The following is a 21,532-nucleotide window of genomic DNA, read 5'->3' on the forward strand; positions in this document are numbered from 1 at the left end:
TATTCGTGATAGGGTTGGTGTAGCTCCTGTGACAGACAAAATTAGAGAAAGTCATCTTAGATAGTTTGGTCATATTAAACGTCGACCATTAGATGATCCGATTAGGAGAGTAGATGTTTTAAATTCGACTTGTGTTAAGAAAGGCAGAGGTAGACCTAGGAAGACTTGGGCTTATTGTATTAAAAATGATCTTAATTTACTAGAACTAAATGAAAATATGACACTAAATGGGACGCAATGGAGAAAAAGGATTCATGTAGCCGCCCCCACGTAGTGGGATTAAGGCTTTGTTGTTGTTGTTGTTGTTGTAGTATATTTGGCATGCTTAGAGTAATCATTAGTGATGAAGTCATTTTAGGAATAGAAAAATTGACACTAGTAGCTAAACATGAAATTAATCATATAGCCTAACTTATCATCCTCAAATCAGTGGCTTAACAGAGATATCTAATTAACAAATCAAGAGAATTTTAAAAAAGATTGTTAATCCTAGTAGAAAGAATTGGTCTGTTAGACTTGATAATGCATTATGGGCTTATAGGACTGCTTACAAAACTCCTATAATAATGTTTACTTATACACTCACATTTAGAAAAACTTGTCACTTCCCAGTGGAATTAGAACATAAGGCTTATTGAGTTGTTAAAGAATTCAATTATAACTTAAAAGAAACTGGTGAGAAGAAATTGTTGCAGTTAAATGAACTCGACAAAATTAAACAAGAATTTTATAAAAATGCAAAAATTTATAGAGAAAAGAAGAAAAATTGGAATGGTCGGAAGGTTCTTAAGAAATAATTTGAAGATGGACAAGAGGTTTCACTAATAATACAAGACTAAAATTATTTCCTGGAAAACTTAAGTCCAGGTGGTCGAGATTATTTACTGTAATTAAAGTGTATCATTTTGGTGCAATAGATAATAAAGATCCTAAAAACGGTAAAGTGTTTAAAGTAAACAGACGAAGACTTAAACTTTACATAGAAGGAAATAAGTATATATTTAGTGAAGTTTTAATGCTGGTCAACTTGAGTAAGAATCTAGATTCATCGGGCTGACAAAGTTAAACTAGCGTTTCTTGGGAAGCATCCCAAGGTATGTATTTGTGTGTTTGTTTGTATTTTAGTGCGTTACAATTAGCATTGTTGTATTGTGGTTTGATTGAAGCTTTGTATAGAATTGTTTAAGTTTAAGCTAGATTGCTTTGATTTTACTAAGTCATGAGAGTGACGATTCTTTAGCTTCTCGTCGTGTCCAAACTCATATTTGTTCTCTGGTGGTAGTTGGATTAACTAGTTCACTACATCTTAATTTTCAATTGAACTTAAGGATTTACTGGAGACATATTAAGTTTCAACATAAGACAGGTCCATTAAGTTCTATTATTTCCTTTATGTAACCATGTTTTCATCCAGTGGATCTAATAAACCAGCTGGTAGATGAACATGAGGATGATCTTGATATTATACTTAATATTTTTAGAGATGCATATTTTAGGATATGAGGTAATACATGAGGTTGGCAACACATAAGCAAATGTATCAAATGTATCAGGGACAACCTTGTTATTGGGTTACCCTAATAAAATATCTATAAGCATCCAATTGCTGTTTGGAAGGAGAAGCCGCTAAAAATTAGATGTAAAGAAGAGAGGTGTGATGAGGAGGAAGAGTTAGTTTTATCTATCTTTTATGCTTATGAGTGTATTAGAATGATCGAAGACTTGGGGAGGATTAAAATATTTAATTTAAATAACTAAGATCAAGTTGGGAAGTGCAAAATAGGTTTCAGTACTTAAGGCATTACAATGCTTAATATAGTTCTGGCGCCTAAGTGCCAGAAGATGGGTGCCAAAGTGTCATACCCCAGCGCCTTGGCGCTATTTCAAGGCGTCGAAATCGCTTGCTCAATAAAAATCAGAAAAATACCCCTATCTAGGTCATTTGAACGCGAAATCTTTCCCGACTTTTCTTTGGAGAAGTGGAGGAGAATTATAGGGATTCTTTTCTTTATACATTGATGATCATTCGAGAGCTTGTGAAGGGTGGAAATTCATCTTCCTCGGGTAAAATTTCACAGTTGACCTTACAACTTCTTCATTCGGGAAGCTTTCAGATTTTTTTTTAGAAAACAGTGGAGAAGATGAGGAATTACTTGGAGGGGTTGATTTAATTCTAAACATGCATTTTGAGTCAATTACATCATATATTTGAACTCATTCCATCATTTTTTTGCTTATCTAGAATTGCGATGGCACCCCAAATCAAGGAGAGTAAAGATAAAAGTTCTTTTGATCGTACGAAACTCGTTATCTCCAAAGCTCAGGAGCGATACAACGAATTTTTTGTATCAAAGAAACTAATTGCTGAGCGGAGTTTCATTAGCCCTGGTGGTACTGTGGAAATTATTATTATATCTCGTCATTGGGAGACGTTTTATTATATCACTGTTGTAGCTATTATTTCTATAATCAGAGAGTTCTTTGCTAATCTCCCTGATGTCTCTAATGATTCAGTCTTTGTTAGATAGAAGAGAGTGACTATCACTCCTTCACGTATTAATTCATATTTTCTTTGAGAGATGTCCCCAATAGTTTTTACTCTAAATTTGTACCCTCTAACTTGAGCTCGATGAGATTATTATGTTCTTGACTGATGGGAAGGGTACTTGGAAGGTGAAAAATAATCATAAAGTTAATTTTTCATCATCTATGCTGAATGCTCCTTCCAAGGCCTGACATTATTTCATTTTTGTCAAGCTTCTTCCTTCCACCAATCTCAGTGAAGTTACTCTAGAGATGGCTGCTGTGAACTATTGCATTCAGACTATGAAGACTATTGATATTGGCTCAATCATCTACCATTCTATTCTCAATGTTGTGTCAGGAGGTTCTACTTTAGGATTAGGATACCATCTCTTATTTTCTCCCTTTGCCAGCATTCTGTTATTGGTTTTGAGAAATGGGAGGAGCTATTGCATCCATTAAAGCCTATTAGTAAGGCCAATTTAAGTTTATATGATAAACATGTTGTTTTTGGACGTGGAGCTAGTTCTTCTCAAGTTCCTTCTTCTTCTAAACCATCGACTTCATATGCGTCAACTCGACCTTCTATGAGCACGGCTTCTATGTTTGAACATTTGAAGATTATAAAAGGTGCTATTGCTATCATTCAGAATCAAGTGTATGATACTGCAGGCATTTGGATTTGCAGAACAAATGTCGAAGCGATCATGAAGCTTGTATTTATACTGGTTAGTTGGAAATGTATAGACAGAACCAATGGATCGGAGGAGACAAAATAGTGGAATTTTCTTCTTATCCTCCATATAAATTGTATGAGCATTGCAAGCTGATCGATGAGGACTCAATGAAGGATGATGGTGATGATGATGATGGTGGGAATGAGTAGCAGCCCTTTTCATCTGGATGTAGCATACTTTTATATTTATGTTTTCCTTGTCACTACTAGATTGATGTATTTTCTTTTATATTTGTTTCATGTACTGGATTATGTATTCATTGCTTCTGTTTGGATGTACTGGATTAGTTTTTGCCACTGATTGGATTTGATTATGGAACATACCTGTTGTGATACTGATTTTTTTAATGCAAATTTCATGCTTAACATGTTAAATTGAGATTCACTTATACATATTTGTCTCATCTGCTTATACTTATATATTTTTGGTAATAGACTCCTGTGTTAAAAAGTAAGTTTTCTTTTCTCCTTGTTTATATACTTGATCTTAATGTCATACATGCTAAAAAATAAGTTTGGGTGAGGGAGAAAAATCTTTTAAAAAAGCTTAACTTTATTTATCCTCAGTAGACTACATATTAAATTGATATCAATTTAAAATGACTTGTGGTATGTGGTTTACCTTTAGGGTACTATAATTTTGACTTTAGAGATGTTATAGAAAACTTAGTTGAGATTTAGGGAAAATGAACCGTTCTAGATTTGAGGTATTTTGTAAAAAATATAAAAATATATGCTTTTACTATTTATAGTAAAAACAAAATTGAATTTTTGAAAAAAATAGGATTCTTAAATTTACTTTATAAGAATTGAGTCTCTATTAAAAACTATTTTCAAACTAATACTCATAATTATCGGTGAAAGAAAGTGGTGAGTTTTTAACTTTAAAAGAAGGATAGTAAAATTTAAAACTATTAAAGATCAATCCAGATATAGTAATCCTCACATAAAAGTATAAATGATTGAAAATGATCCTAAAAGAAAAAGAAAAGAAAAGGAAGAGTAAAAAAAAAGTAAAAAAAATGAAAAGTAAGAAGAAGCTTGACTAAAAATTGATTTCACTTGAACTTTCTTAAAGGAGAAGACTTAGATACAATCCTAAGTTTGTTCTTATTTCATAGAAGTATTATTCAAATCTTTACTAATCGAGTGTTTTAAATTATGTCTTTTATATTTTCTAGAAATCTGAAGTATGAGAAATTGCAATTCATTTTGAAATGGATAGAAAATCAGAATTCTTAAGTTGAATACAAGATATTTTTATATTCGGATATTTTTATACTGTAGTCCTAGTCTGATCCATTAGAATTTCCCTTAGGTAGCTCTATGGAATTCCTAAAGCAAAATTATTGAAAATCTTAAAGAAACTTACTACCTTAAATCAACAAATTTACTTTTTAAAGTTGTAGTGTCACTTGAGGACAAATAACGTTTAAGTTTTGGGGATTTTGCTGTCTTTTATCATTCATAATTTACTTTACTTTTTGCATTTTTTTTGAATAAAATTGTACTTTAAAGAAAGACATTTTTATATTTTTGTTGCAGGCATAACAGGTAGGATAATTGGAGCGAATTGGAGCAAAATCGGAGCGAAATAAAGACAATTGGAACAAATGGGGCTACCAGCAGGCTGGCGCCTAGCCACCATATCCCATAGCGCCTTGGTGCTGCAGACGGCGCCTTGGCGCCAAAATTCCCCCATGCAAACAGAGAAGGCGGCGCCTAGGTGCCGCAAACTGAGCGCCTAGGCGCCTGAATTGTCCAATGTGGTTTCTGCAATTGTTTATATACAAACTTGGAAGTTAAGAAGCCATGGAAGCAGTTCAAACGGATGGTGGATCATTTGGAAAGTCTTGGAGAAAGCCTAAGGGTGCAGAAATCGAGAGTTTAGAGTTAGGTTTTACATTATTCTACATTTCCTTAGAGAGATTTGAAAGAATATTGCAAGGGATTGTTGTTAGTAGTGCAAGGAACATTTGGAGATCATTCTTTTCTCTGGGAGAAAGATAAGTGTTTCGTTCTACATTGTCTTGTATTAGTTGTGAAATCATTTTGTATGAACTTGTTTTATTATAAGATAATGAATTGTAGTGTTTTCTTCATGCAATGTGAGTAGATACTTCATACCTTTCCCATATGATGAATTAGTAATATGTGTAGGGTATTTGGTTGTATTTAGAATAGGTTTTTAATCATTAAAGTGATGGTTTTACTTTGTACTTCATTTACTTATCATTTTGGTCAAGTGATAAGTTAAAATTTGTTGTGAATACATAATCAATCGAGAGATTTATGGCTTTAACTACTAGGAGAAATCACATTGCACTAATGGGTGAAGGAAAAGAATTTCATAGGACAATGCAAATAGATAGAGAAATATGCTTTGATGGGTTTAAATTGGGGTTTCTAGGGTGGCAGGCAAAAACACTAACCAAGTTTGAACCAAACTTCTTTATGCAATCGAAAGAGAGAAAAGAAGAGGTTCGCTCCTATTTATCACTTACTACAATTTCTATTCTAAATATTTCATTCATATACACATTACTTATGTCATTGCAAGGGAAATGTAGTTTTTATATCTTGATCTTTCTCAATTTAATTAGCTTTAGTATAAATAACGTAGGAGTAAAGTAATAACTTCGTAAGATTAACAAGCATAACTTAGATCAACTATACTTCCAGGCTAGAACTTTTCTTAGACTCAATAATTCGATATCAATAATTCGATATTACTTAAACGATACGTACATTTGTTGTAGTGCTACATTGTTATAAAACTCAAGTTTTAAAAGTTATAATGCCTATTTAAGATTTCAAATATTTTTTTCCAAAAGCACTAGGTTAATTCAGAGTTCGATCAGTACTCCATAGAGATTGCTCAACTGAAGACAAGTTTGGGAACAAGTTTGGGCAAAGGGTTTGGGGTGAAAGACCTTGGACAGCTTAAATGCTTTCTCGGAATTGAGGTGGCTCGTGGAATAGAGAGGATTGTTCTAACTCAGAGGAAGCATGCGCTAGACTTGCTCACAGAGACGAGCATTCAGGATGCAAGCTTGCAACTTCACCAATTGATCAGAAGGGAAAGTTGAGTGTCATCTCATCTGAGTCACACTCGTCGCGACATATCATTTGCAGTAAGCGTAGTGAGTCGTTACATGCATGATCCAAGAAAAAGTCACATAGATGTAATGTATCAACTTCTGAGGTACCTGAATATTACACTAGGGAAGGGTTGATCTTCAGAAAAAATGGGCATTTAAGCATTGAGGGCTACTATGTCTCTGATTGGGCTAGTTGTGTTGATGACAGGAGATCCACATCAGGGGCAATTTGGTCTCTTGGAAGAACAAAAAAAAGTCAGCAATTGTGAGGTTGACGGCAGAGGAAGAGTATTATTGGTAAGATGTTATGGCCTTAGACGTTACTGAGCTGTTATGACTAATAGCATTATTGGTAGAGCTCAAGTTGGATCAAAGAGCACAAATGAAGTTGTGGTACGACAACAAGTCAGCAATCAACATTGCCAACAACCCAGTGCAAAACGATAGAACCAAGCATGTGTAGATTGATAGGTTGTTCATCAAGGAGAAGCTGAATAGTGGATTAATGGAGATAAATCATGTAACTACTAGAGAGCAAATAGCCGACTATCTCACCAAGCGACTTAGATGATTAGATCTATCTAGATTGTGTGACATGATGGGCTTAATGGATATCTTTTGCCTATCCTAAGGCTTAGGTTGAGAATTATGTAAAGTTTAGAGTCCTATTTGTAAATAGGAAATAAAGAATCAGTTTAGGGATTTATTTGTAAATAATGTTGTAAGGCTATATATAAGCCCAAGTCTTAGCTGAATATAAGAGATTATTGAACAATTACTTCATTGTATATGAATATATAAACTTACATTGTGGGTTTAGACACTGGTCCAGTAATGCAGAAAGTATCATAGAATCTAACCCTCCAGAGAAGAGAATTGCCACAGGAGATGCTTCCACTTCTCCACATTCCTTCATAGAAGTCTGCAACATTAATTCCATGCATCATGTATCAGAAAACTGTATGAACTGGGCATACCTATCAAATGAGCCTCGGTGCAACAGTAACATTAATGCAAATTATTTCCAAGTACACAATTAAGTTCAACAGAAAAATGTAACCCCGTAATGCGTAAATAATTACATTAGATGTTGAGAATTTAGTCATCAATAAATAAAAGAAGATGCATTCCATGATTTCTAGAAAAGGATTCTTCCACTGTGACCCGGTTGCTAATAATTCCCCAATCATCCTATTCTAGACTCTAATAGTTCCCGCATTTATCCATATTCTAATCCATGTTTCATTGATGAATCACCCTTCACAAACTAGCAAAACATATAGTATCCATTATGTTGACTGAGAAGAAACAGGGATAGCATGCCCAAAACATAAATTTGTCCATAGCTACTGTAAGAGCAAATTTCTAGATTTAAGTAGACTTTTAAGGATTTTAAGAGCAAGTAGTTAACAAATACTGACATTATTGATACAAACAATCAAACAAAGCAAGGTTGGGAAAAAATCAACGATCAAAGAGGAACATAATTAAGAGTTCACACCTGAAAGATTGAGTTCATTTTAGTGCGCCTCATCACAGATCTTCTTAGAGCAGAGAGTACTCTTTGTGCTGGTTCACCCTGCACTGTTAAGACATATACATGGTTAATTAGTAGAGAATATTTCTAGAAACAATCAAGCTCTTAGTGTGCATAGCAAGGCCTATCATTTGTAGGGACCAAGTAAAACAAAGTCTAGTTGGCCAAGTTGGCCCTCTTTCAAATAGTTTGGGTCAATGTTATAGTTGTAGTCTGTAAAACAAATAAAGTATTTTGGTTAGTTAATAGAAAAGAGACATGTATGCTTCATATAGTTCAACACTTGCTATAAAGTCAATTATTCTTCAAAATATCGATGTTTTCAGTAAGTCGCAGTTTTATTTATTGAGATGTTAAGATATATTTTCTTATAAATATTAAAATATTTCTAGTTTGTTGTTATTTTCCCAAATTGAGGCAATATGAATAGCATTAACAAGTCATAATGAGGTGACCAAGATAGCAAAAAAAGTGATGTAATTTAAATTACCCAACCCTTGCTGGTAAAAGAAATAAGATAAAAAGCAAAAGCATACTCACTAATGCTCATTCTATACATTATTAAGTTTCTCAAAATAATATTGAAACAAACAGACAGCATTGAACACATAACGCTGCTATTTGAATAACATTGTTATCAAAATAACAAGACAAAACCCATAATCCCTTGAGCAACAAAGCCAGGTAGTTGTATGCCTAACAAGGATTGTACTTATACTGAAGTAAGCAACAATGTACTGATAAGTCGAAGGATAGCTGCTATATTACATTATGCTATGAAACTTTGCCACTACTGGCTTCACATTGACTTAAAAGTATAGGTCCAAAACTTAACAGAGATGATAAATGCATGGTGTTGCATTAGATTTGTTGAACATATTAGTACAACAAGAACAACAAAATCTTTATCCCGCTAAGTGGGGTTGGCTAAATGAATCCTTTTTCTCCATGCTTCCTATTTAGTGTCATATTTTCATTAAATTCTAATAAATTAATATCATTTTATATACAATATGCCCTACTCTTCCTAGGTCTACCTCTACTTTTCTTAACATAAGTTGAATCTAAAACATCTGCTCTCCTAATCGGATCATCAGATGGTCGATGTTTAATGTGACCAAACCATCTAAGACTACTCTATCTAATTGTGTCCGTCATTGGAGCTACACCAAACCTATCATGGATATATTCATTTGGCATTTTTTCTCTAAGTTTAAAGCCACTCGTCCACCTAAACATTCTCATCTCAGCAAAACTTAACTTAGTTTTATGCTTCTCTTTTAAAGACCAACATTCAGCGCCATAGAGCATTGCAGGTCTCACCACCATCTTATAAAATCTTCCTTTCAGTCTAAGCAATATTTTTCTATCACACATAGGCCCGAAGCATTCCTCCACTTCAAAAAAACAACTTGGATTCTACTAATAACGTCCCCATCTATATCACCATCACTTTAAACAATAGATCTGAGATATCTAAAGCGTTCACACCTTCTAATAATTTGATCACCCATAGTAACATTTTCGTCACCAGAGCTACTACTACTAAAATTACATTCCATATATTCAGTTTTAGTTCTAATCCAACGAAGGCCTTTAGACCCCCAATGCAGACCTCCATAATTCAAGTTTTTCCTAAGCTTTCTCTCTCGTCTTATACACGAGAAGGATATCATCAGCAAAAAGCATACACAAAGGTACATTTTCTTGTAAAGGTCCAGTAAGACCATCCACAACTAAAGAAAAAAGATATGGGCTTAAAGCCGATCCCTGATGTAATCCAACAGAAATAGGAAAATATTTGGCCAATCCTCCTTCTGTTCGAACACAAGAAACAACTCTAGTATACATATCTTTAATGACTCAAATATAAGTCATATCAATTACCTTTCTTCTCAAGAACTCTCCAAAGGATATCTCTTGGAACCTTATCATAAGCTTTTTTTAAATCAATAAAAATCATATGTAGATCCTCCTTATTATTTCAAAACTTCTTCATTAAACCTCTCAATAAATGTATAGCTTCCATAATAGACCAACCCGGCATAAATCTAAATTGATTATGAAAAATCTTTGTAATACGTCTTAATCTATGTTCAATTACTCTCTTGCATAACTTTAAAGTATGAAACATCAACTTAATTCCTCTATAATTTGCACACTCTTTTGCATCTCCTTATTCTTAAAAATGAGGGACCAAAATACTCTTCCTCCACTCCTCGGGCACCTTTTTAGTATTTAAAATAATTTTAAGAGTTTAGTAAGCCAAGAAACTCCCAAATCTCCTATATATGTCCACACTTCAATTCAGATGTCATACAAACTTTCCCCCCTTGGTTTTCTTTAAAGCTCCATCAACTTCTTTTTACTAATGTGACGGCAAAAATAAAACGTTTTATTATTATTAACGATATTAAGATCACTGAGGTCAATATTATTTTCAGAAACTTCATTAAAAAATTTATCAAAATAACTCACCCACATTTGTTGAATATCTTTTTCTCTAAGAAAAACAGTTTTTGATTTTCATCTTAAACACACTTTACTTGAGTTAAATCTTTACTTTTGTTTTCATTATGTTTGGCTAGTTTATACATATATTTTTCACCCTCCTTAATATCTAATATATTATAAAGATCACTAAAAGTAAAATTTTTAGCGTCGCAGATTGTTCTCTTAGACACCCTACGGGGCCATTTGATATTTTTCCTAATTCTCTAAGCTTTTACATTTAAACAAATTTTCATAACATAACTTCTTATATTTTATCTTTTTTCTGTACATATTATTATTCCACCACCAACTATTTTTATTTATAGAAAATTTTTCTTTTAATTCTCCAAGTATATTTTTTATCACTTGTTTAATAGTGTTTGTTACTTTATCCCACATAGAATTTGCTTCTTCATGAACATCTAAAATTTTGAAATGTTGAATTTTACTAATAAAAATAATTTTATTGTCTTTTAGGTACCCCCATCTAATTCTACGACAATGACTCCTAGTATTCTTTATTTTACAACTCTTCATCTAAAATCTAAAATTAATAATCGATGTTGAGTATTTAAATTCTCACTTAGAATGACCTTACAATCTTTACATTCTCAACGATCATTTCTTCTCATATGAAAATAATCAATTTGTATTTTATTAGATCAATTCTTATATGTAATAATATGTTTATCTCTTTTCTTGAATAAAGTATTAGCAGTAACAAAATCATACACTAATGCAAAATTTAATATTGCTCTACCTTCTACATTACTCACTCCAAAACCGTAGCCACCATCAATATTTCTAAAATTTTCTACCACTCTGTCGACATGTCCATTTAAATCTCCTCCAATAAAAATTCTTTCTTCAAGAGGTATCATTTGTATTAAGTCTTCTAAGTCAAGTCATTCCAAAATTTTTGTTTATGATCTATATCTAGACTTAGTTGAGGAACATAAGCACTTATAATATTAAAAATCTTAGTATCAACAATAATCTTAAGGGCTATAATTCTATCTCCAATTCTATTAATTTTTACAACATTATCTTTCAAACTCTTATCTATAATTACACCTACAATATTTCTAACATGATTCTTACATGAATACCAAAGTTTAAAACCTAAGTTATAAATATGCTTAGCATTTTCTCCAACTCATTTAGGGTCTGTTTGGGGCAGCTTATTTGGAGCGGTGGCGTTTTGAAAACGCAGCTGACCTAATTGGGTAAACTGCGTTTTGGCAGCTTATGCATTTTCAAAACGCTGAAAACAGCGTTTTCACACCGCACTTATTAACGTGCGGTGCAGTGGCAACTTTCTGGCTGCGATATGGCTTTTCAAAAAAAATAAAAATTTGTAATAGCCGTCGAACCTAGCTTATCAGTAGATTATTTTTAATCAACTTATCAGCAGATTATTCAATAAGTTGCAGCTGCCCCAAACAAACGCTTAGTTTCTTGAATACATAAGATATTTATCTTTCTACGAATCATAATATCAACTAATTTCATTAATTTACCCGAGAAAACATGTATTCCAAGATCCTATCGCAATATTATTTTAATTGACTAACTTTTTTACCTACATCCGTCTGTAACGTGGAAACCATTGCTTATTTGACGCTACACCCGAGCGTAGGTGTAATGGCCCTTACACACTTTTAAGTGTATTCAGGCCATAAAGCATGTCGCTTCCAATGGACGTCCTAATATTTACAGAATGATCAAAGGGATCTATGTCATGATTTTTCAATATATTTTACGCCGGTTGTCAACAACCTAACTCAACCCTCCATTTTTTGACAAATTTTGTTGAACATATTAGTTTCGACTCTAAAATCAAAAATATGCTTAGCATTTTCTCCAACTCATTTAGGGTCTGTTTGGGGCAGCTTATTTGGAGCGGTGGCGTTTTGAAAACGCAGCTGACCTAATTGGGTAAACTGCGTTTTGGCAGCTTATGCATTTTCAAAACGCTGAAAACAGCGTTTTCACACCGCACTTATTAACGTGCGGTGCAGTGGCAACTTTCTGGCTGCGATATGGCTTTTCAAAAAAAATAAAAATTTGTAATAGCCGGCGAAACCAGCTTATCAGTAGATTTTTTAATCAACTTATCAGCAGATTATTCAATAAGTTGCAGCTGCCCCAAACAAACGCTTAGTTTCTTGAATACATAAGATATTTATCTTTCTACGAATCATAATATCAACTAATTTCATTAATTTACCCGAGAAAACATGTATTCCAAGATCCTATCGCAATATTATTTTAATTGACTAACTTTTTTACCTACATCCGTCTGTAACGTGGAAACCATTGCTTATTTGACGCTACACCCGAGCGTAGGTGTAATGGCCCTTACACACTTTTAAGTGTATTCAGGCCATAAAGCATGTCGCTTCCAATGGACGTCCTAATATTTACAGAATGATCAAAGGGATCTATGTCATGATTTTTCAATATATTTTACGCCGGTTGTCAACAACCTAACTCAACCCTCCATTTTTTGACAAATTTTGTTGAACATATTAGTTTCGACTCTAAAATCAAAAAACACAAACCGAGCAAGCTATTGCTTCAAAACTAAACCATGAAGGCAAAATCTATAACAATATTATATTAAGATAGCAATCTCAAATGAGTCATGTTCAATTTTGACCATTTAAGTGAAACAATGATAAAGTAGCATAGTAGCTAAAGCTTAAGATTTGTTGAACATATCAATTTCGATTCTAAAATCGAAAAAATCAAACCGACCAAGCTATTGCTTCAAAACTAAACCATGAAGGCAAAATCTAAACCAATATTATATAAAGATAGCAATCTCAAATGAATCGTGTTCAATTCTCACCATTTTAGTCATACATTGATAAAGTAGCATAGTAGCTAAAGCTTAAAATGTGTTTGTACAGCTTTAGTGAAGCACAAAATGGTATGGTTAAAATGAACGAAAATGGTTTCAATTTTTCTATGGATGGAAAATTTGAAATCCTAACACAGACATTAATCAATAAAGAAACGTATAACCTGATTTCTGCCTTGGGGCCACAATGAAAGATGACTACTTCAATCCATGGGTATTTTTCAAAGCACGCATAATAGCTTTACTCTATTCAAGAATAACATAACTAATCACTGTGGAAATACTTTAACCAAATAATGAACCGAACAAGTTTCTCACCTAAGCATACTAGTTGCAGTGGAAACTTTCTAGAAGAGCATAGATATGTAAGAGAGGAGAAATCGTCTTTTTGTCTCTTCAGATAATTGAAGAGAGGTTGAAAGAGTCAAATTCTCACTTTCGACTTCTTTCTCGTGCAAGGAGTTTACACCATCATCTCATGTTCATTAAGTGTCTGTTTGGGGCAGCTTATTTAGGTGCGGCGGTGTTTTGAAAACACCGCCTTGGCGTTTGTTTAAAGCATTCGGAAGGGCGTTTTTAAAAAGACGATAATCGCGTACATTTTTTCCTTCTACACATCACACACGGGGCTCCTCTTACGTTCGGCGTTTGTTAGGGTTCTATTCCTCCAGTGCCCCTGTGATATCTCTCTCGCGCTCTCCCTCGCCATCTCCTTTCCCAATTTTCTCCTTCGTAAACATCGACTCTTCTGGTGAGATCTATATGCCGCAATGCTTTCTGGTCGTTCGATCTTCTCTGGTTGGTTTTTATTTGCAAGATTCGGTCTTCTCCTTCGTTGTTCGATCTATATGTGCCTCGATTCGGTTATCTTTGGTTTCTTTGCAACAATTGGTTTTCTTTAGAGTTTTCTTTAGGATGCCTTTGCTGGATTAGGGTTGAAAAAACGTTGATGGAAATGGATCTGAGGTTTTCTCGTGAGTTTTTTCTGCATTTTTTTATTTTTTTTTAGGGTTTTCTTGAGAAATGCAAATGAGCAATGAGGAAAATTTTGGTTCGCAATGTAGGAATCTTTGTTCTTCCCATCCCTATTCCTTTATGCTAAATTTTGGTTCGAAAAGTGGGAATCGTATAATACTATTGGAATGTGCTTCAATGCGTCCCTTTTATATTGTTCATGAAGGAATGCAGTGGGAATCGTTACAATGTTGGAATTGTTTGATAAGCCTTTTACATTGTTCTTGAAGGATAACTCATAGATGCTTTTGGAGCACCACCGCCTGCTCCACTATCTGACAAAACTATCTTCGAATGTATTCGCACTTTGAAAAACATCCCTGACGTTGTAGCGGATAAGCACTTTCATGTAATATGTATGAAAAAACTCGAGGATCCAACACGTAGGCACATATTTATGGCGATGGAACCAGAGTTGCGAGTCGAATATTTAAGTGTTATTGTAAATGATTGAGTTCTTAGAATTGTATGTGTAATCTGCAACGTTATGAACTCATCTGTTATTTAGAGGTGTGTTTCTTTTTTAAAATGTACTTTTAATTGATTCCTAAATGCATATTAGCAGAGCTTTTATTTTATTTAAAATGTATTTTAACTAGCTGAGTGTTCTCATTATTTATTTATTTCGCTGTATTGCTTAATAATTGATGAAATAACTGAGATCTTTCTTTCTTTATGATGGATCCACAACATGAACGTCGTAAGAGAATGGCATGGGCTGCAGCTATTGTCATATTATTATTGGAGTATTACTGATCAAGCAGTGCTTGTATACCCCAAATGACCTCCAGTTTTGTTGGGAATAAATGGGTCGACGAAATGCTTTCTGGACATCCTATTAGGTTTAGTAACATATTTTGAATGACAGTACCGATCTCTATGAATCTCTTGCATGAGTTATCCTTCAATCATGGACTCCAAGGTTCCTCGAGAACGACGAGAAGGGAGGTATTAGCTATAACACTATATATTCTGTCACATAATCAATCAATTAGAGGTGCTATTGAGAGATTTCAGCATTCATCAGAGATAATAAGTCGTTATTTTTTCAAAGGCATACATGCACTTGTTAGCTTAGCCTCTAAAATCATCAGGCCAGAGGATCCATCATTTGCTAATACTCTAGGACAAATCGCAGTCGATCCCCGTTACATGTCTTACTTTAAGGTAACCATTCTTTTATTTTCTTTCATAACAACATCTAAATATTTTCTAACGTTGTAAAACAGAACTGCATAGGTGCAATTGATGGTACTCACGTTGATACCCGAATACCCAGGCCAGGATAAGATTGCTTACATTGGTCGAAGTGGATCGACTACTCAAAATGTCATGGCGGTATGTGACTTCAACATGTGTTTCACATATGTTATGGCGGGTTGGGAAGGGAGTGCACATGATAGTCAAATTTTTGTTTATGCTATTCGTGGTAGAAAAGAAATGTTTAACAAACGCCACTCTTCTTTAAGTGGGCTAATTGAAAGAACGTTTGGTGTGTGGAAGAAGAAATGTGTCATCCTACGTGATATGTCATCATATCTATTTCAAAAGCAGGTACATATTGTGTTGGCAACAAGGGCACTTCATAACTTCATACGGCAACACCCTTCACGTTCAGATACAGACATTAGTATGGCTGATAACGAAGAACTGACAGTCTTTGAAGAACCATCGAAAATCATGATCGGGCCTTCAGTTTCTGAGGATGAGAATGAATTTAATGAATTTGTAGTTCATGACGCGGAGGGTGTGACTGAGATGGCTGCTCTGAAGGAGTCTATAGCAAATGCTATATATGGCAGCTAATCCAGCAAATCCTTTTCTTTGTATATATGTAGATTAATTTTTAGGTGTATCTAATTTTTTTGGGATAAGTAATGACATTCTTTTTTTTTTGCAGTTATACAAACATGGCTTCTAGGATATAAGTTACAGACAGAGGTATTTTGTGTTATTTTAGACTACCGTCTCCGTTGCTCACGTCGCGTCAGTCTAATAGCTTTGGGAGGCAGTTCTATGGTTGTGCCAAGGGTGTTTCTGCTCGTTGTGGTTTTTTCCGATGGGCTGACAGTCTCACATATTACACTGGCAGCAGTCATGAAAATCCGATGTTTTCTCAGGTTGATAGTGCAGATGAGGACAGGTGTAGCCAGAGTATGAAAATATTTTAATATTTCTAATTGTAGTTGTACTTGTCTATATACTTTTTTTATTTCTTCTGGTACTCACGAGAGTGTGAGAACTGTATCTCATCTTTTGGAACTGATCTGTGATGATTGTATGCTTCTGCACTATATGCTTCTGTACTACCAATAAGCTATTCTGAATAAGCTGTCATAAACAGTTTTATCAGACATAGGCAGGAATGTCATTACCACCAATAAGCTAATCTGAATAAGCTGCCCAAAACAGCAAGCCAGATTATTTTGATAATCTGCAGATTATCAAAATAATCTGCTTATCAGCAGATTATAAATAATCAACAGCTGCGCCAAACAGACCCTAAGTGATCTTTCTGAGTTTTGCGAGAAAGAACATGTCAAGCAACCAAAATGGGTTAAAACGGGCCAAACTTCAGAAAATTTAACTAAAAATTTTGACAACTATGTTTTAAATTGTTTAGTCTTGTAGTGACAAAAACCTAAGGACCTATAAAAGAATGAAGTTCAAACTTCAACAAATAACTGAGACAATTTATGACCAAGCAAAATCCTAGAGGAAACTATCTGTTTGTTTTGAATTTTAGGTTTTTTTCAAAATCAGTATCATGCATTCAGGTCCTTTTCAAAGGATACCTCTTAAATCATGCTTATAAATGGATTTAGAAATGCTTTTAAATAACAAAAATCCTTGGGACAATGCTGGTGGAAGGGATGATGATGCCCACCTCCTCGTCATCTCAACTAGTTGCTCCCTTTATATAGAGTTATTTTTTTTTCCCAAGCCATTTCATTGATATTATAAGACAACAAATGCACCTCACTCTCAGCAGCAAACAGTTTCTATGATTGACTATATATAAAGTATAGTACCACAAAACGAGCCCATAATTCTAATCAAGCCCTTCCACAATACAGCTCAACAACCTCAAAGCCAAGCTTCAATCGACGAAAATGTTCTTTCAAAACAATGTTATTTATGGTGCAATGTGACTTATCAGCACTAAACAACTCTTGTTACTTACCCTCTTTGTAACTTTTTTAAGTGAGAATTTTATATTAGACATAGCCTAGGTGATTCATTCCACTCAAGACATTAATAGATGTCTGCCTTGGCATTTCCTTTATCATGATGGTGATAAAATGGTACGTGAAAATCAAAACAATGAAAATGAGTCATTCTACATAAACGAGGAAACACATAACAGACATGACTGCATCATAACTTACCCAATTTGGATTCCAGCCCACGGAGAGTGGGCCCAAAATGAATGCTAGAAAGTTATATGATTATTGGTTATATGTGCCAAAAATTAATAACGAAAACTTTATATTTGATTTAAGACCCCAAGCTGCAAAACTAAATCCATTTCCTTTCTCGAGTGTCACTATCTAAACTGATTGTGAAATAACTACTGTCCAATAATTAAAAACTTAGCTTATTTCACCTGATTATACTTGATTCACGCATTTAACATGTACCTATTAAACAATCGGCTGGTAGTGGAAGTTGCTCTGTTTGAATTGAATGAACGTGTTCTATCTTGGGATCCAGGAGCAATCGATCCCATGAGATAACTTTACTTAATCGGGGATTCCTCCATCTGTGCTTTCGAACAACACCTAACAAGTCTTCCTTCATGAATTGCACATTTTTATTTGAGATATTTAACTCTATGCTGTAAATTCCACAAGGAAGTTCTTCCCAGTAGCAAATTTCATTTGCTGAACTTGTAACAACATTAGCCATCTCATTTTCAAGTCCATTCTTTATGAAGTTTGAACCTACAAGAGAAGTAGTTTCACCATTAATGAGACTACAGATTTAATAATACGTCAAGAAAAATTTATCAAAAATAGCTTCATTTTTCATGTTTATTTTGTGATAGAAAAGCACAAAGGTGCAATTTATTAAAATTAGTAAGTGCATTCGAGTGCAGGCCAATGGAGAGGAGTGAAAGCTCCAAACCACTAAGCCACACCTCTATTCAATGTCATATGTTTATACTAGAAGCACTTAAATTAAGACAATATCCAACTAAATAATTTTCCTAGCTTCTCATACTCCCAGAAATCTGTCATCAACATTTTGGAAGATAGATAGTATTCCAAGGATAGTTTATGAGAAACAATTCATCATTTATGTATTGCCATGGCTCCAACATATGCATAGTATTATATAAAGAAACTTCATAAACAAGAAAATGCCCAAGCCTTTTTAGGTCTACATCTTTCCTTCTTAAAGTCGAATCTAAAACATTTACTCTCCTAACCTGATCATTAGATGGTCGATGTTTAATGTTCCCAAACCATCTAAGACATAACTCTCTCTAATATTGTCTACCACTGGAGCTACACCAACCCATTCATGGATACATTCGTTTAAGAGAATTCATTGCATGGAAATAATGCTAGTATGATGATAGAACACTCATGCGTGTGAAGGTAGTATGAGATATGTGAGATAGTGTGAGTTATATACCTGAATGGTTTTCTACAAATAAAGGCGGTGAAACTGAAGATAGAATAAATCTAGAGTCGGTGCATGTTGGCCAGTGGACCAGGAGACTTCTTCTACCGAATGCATCTCGACCAAACCACATAGTTTTTGACTTATCCTGAAATTGGAATATTAAGAAAATTTCAACAGGTACAGACGATGAAAAAAGGTTATTAGTCAAATCACAAAGGCCAATATATTCAACTGAGGCACCTGCCAGTAAATGAAAGCCCATGGGCCTTTGATAGTTGAAAGGACATCAGGTATAGATTTCCCATGGTCTGAATTAGAAAATCCATCAATGTATTCATGACAGTCAAAAGAACAGCATGTTTCAAGTTCATGGAGAAGAACTTCCAAGTCATTGCTATCATCAGCAATGTGTATACCGTCAAATATTTCGCCTTCAAATAAAAGGGCCTCAGTTAAAATTGCACAAAAAAAGGCAATTTCATAAATAATGTCAATGTTAGCAATAAAAAAGCAAGCTAATAAGGAAGATAGATAAAGGGATAGCAGCATAACCCAACACTTCCCCTTTTTTTCTATTAGAAAACTATGAAAGCTAGCTTGCAGGAAACTAAATCAACAGATGTTGCTCTTTTAGATGCTAACTCTATGACTCCACATGATATTCAAATATTCTCTAATACATATAACTCTGTAGTGATTTATAAAATAAAGTATCAATAAACACTCCTCTATAGTCAACCCAAAATTTTCCCAGCAAATACTGATATATTGATAATAGGCCAAATAACTTTTATTAAGGAAAAATAAAGCATTTATTATATCCTTTTAAATTGTTTAGCAAATGGTGAAAATTAATTTGAGTGAAAAATGTATAAAGAGAAACATACGCATGCACTTTATTAAAAAAAAAGCTGAAATAATACATTATATAAATTATGTAGAATCCTCAAAATGATTGAAAATCAGATAACAGCATGACCTATAAATTCATGAAAATGGATAATGGACAACAAGATAAGAGAATTAAAAATGGGGTAAAAGGATATAAAAAAATACACCTGAAGACAAACCAAAGTCATTATCCACCAATCAAACTGTATTTGGTAATCCTCTTGAATATAAGTATTAGCAAAGCTATAATGACGTACCATTATATACAAGAAGATTCCCAGATGCATCCTCTAGCGGCTGAGAAACCGGACTTAAGCCCCTAAGTTGTAACATTGCACCAATGAAATGTACTTGTGCAGTAGAATTCATTCCACTGACACTTACATCCTTTGTGCAAGTTGTTTCTGGTGCAGATGAAATCGTACAGTTAACCATGTTTCAAGGGCAGAAAGAAAAATATTGACTTTTATCTACTTTAATATCTGTTATATAAGCATTAGCTTATCAAGTGTTAAAGAAACAAAAACAAAGATATAACAAGTTTAAAACTATGCAACAAGAAAAGGTACCGCATTTTTTAACCAAATTTTCACATTCTGACTGAATCAAAACATTTTTGCACCCCAAGCTATCAGGACCTCTTCTTTGCAAAGCAGACTTGAGGTTATCTATAGTTACAAGAACTGATCCATAGTCCTGCACAAGTAAATAAATCAATAAGCAGAATTATGTAAACCTATTTGATAACACAAAATAAGACCCTAAATACAATGTCATGAAATCTCCACGTTTAAATTTGGATAGGATTAAACTACAACAAAGTTTCAGAAAGGGGAGATTGACTGGAAGGTCGAAATAGAGGAAAGAAACCTTTTTGGCTTCTAAAGGCGAAGCTTCCTTCGTTTTCCTGGAAAGATTGGATCCGATGATCTGAATCCCACTGATAACTGCAGCTATTCCGCACATTTTCTAGCTCAAAATCCCCTGCCTCGGGGGAAAGAGGCAATTGGTACTTTGATAACTATTTCTTCAGAAAATAAGATGAGGTTAATTGATACATAATATATATGAAAAAATTTATATGGTCGAAAATGTCCATTTCTGCGGGATTATACAAAATAGTCACAAACCAAGTTAAGCATGCAAACATGTGACAGGAGCAAGATTCGCTCAATCTACTAATAAAGGAAACTAAATACTACAATGGAGACAATAAATACTCAATAACCACCATCACTTTTGTATGTTTGGTTGCAATTAGGATTTTAAGGGGCTGTTTGGTAGCCGGTTTTAAGCAGGGTTTATGCAGGATTTAAACGGCAAAAATATTTTTTGCCTCCGTAAATCTTGAGCTCCCGTAAATCCCAAAATGATGCCGATTAGCGATAAGTCCGGGGTTTACTAAATCCTGTGAATCGGCGGAATTAGTAAATCCTGGACGAGCGAAGAGGAAAAATGGCGCGAACAAGCTCACCTTCCTCAATGGTTTCTAGTAGGAGCAGAGCGGAATGATGAGAAAGATGGGAGTTATCGTAAGTGTAAGCCACGATCCCGTCGTTATCGTCCCAGCTCTAATGGCGACTGTACCGCGAAAGTTGAAAGTTTCGTTCACGCGATGGTTTTTGACATAGCCGAGGGTTTTCGACAGAGATGGGAAGTTGGAAAAAATTACAAATAAAATTCGGCCATATGAAAATTCCGATCCCACAAATAATATATATATATATATATATATATAT

At 34.1% G+C, this 21,532-nt stretch overlaps 1 protein-coding gene across 3 annotated transcripts in view; it reads right to left on the reverse strand.

Annotated features, from left to right (window-relative positions):
• The window catches only part of LOC110038839 (asparagine synthetase domain-containing protein 1), a 49,605-nt gene extending 28,121 nt beyond the window's left edge, over window positions 1-21,484 (reverse strand). The window contains exons 1-9 of one of the 3 annotated variants that reach the window (XM_020743754.1): window positions 21,268-21,484; window positions 20,664-20,814; window positions 20,363-20,489; window positions 20,051-20,197; window positions 19,143-19,333; window positions 18,912-19,047; window positions 17,912-18,214; window positions 7,862-7,944; window positions 7,168-7,282 (exon numbers count right to left, since the gene is read on the reverse strand). In XM_020743754.1, coding sequence (XP_020599413.1) covers window positions 7,168-7,282; window positions 7,862-7,944; window positions 17,912-18,214; window positions 18,912-19,047; window positions 19,143-19,333; window positions 20,051-20,197; window positions 20,363-20,489; window positions 20,664-20,759 — 1,198 coding nt within the window. In that variant the 5' untranslated portion in view covers window positions 20,760-20,814; window positions 21,268-21,484. Of the gene's footprint in view, window positions 1-7,167; window positions 7,283-7,861; window positions 7,945-17,911; window positions 18,215-18,911; window positions 19,048-19,142; window positions 19,334-20,050; window positions 20,198-20,362; window positions 20,490-20,663; window positions 20,821-21,267 lie in introns of all 3 variants that reach the window. The other 2 variants (XM_020743753.1, XM_020743755.1) reach the window with 2 other exon arrangements.
• Between the last annotated feature and the right edge of the window lie 48 nt (window positions 21,485-21,532).

This window comes from Phalaenopsis equestris, unplaced genomic scaffold, assembly GCF_001263595.1.
Source record: "Phalaenopsis equestris unplaced genomic scaffold, ASM126359v1 Scaffold234103, whole genome shotgun sequence".
Classification (NCBI taxonomy): Eukaryota; Viridiplantae; Streptophyta; class Magnoliopsida; order Asparagales; family Orchidaceae; genus Phalaenopsis; species Phalaenopsis equestris.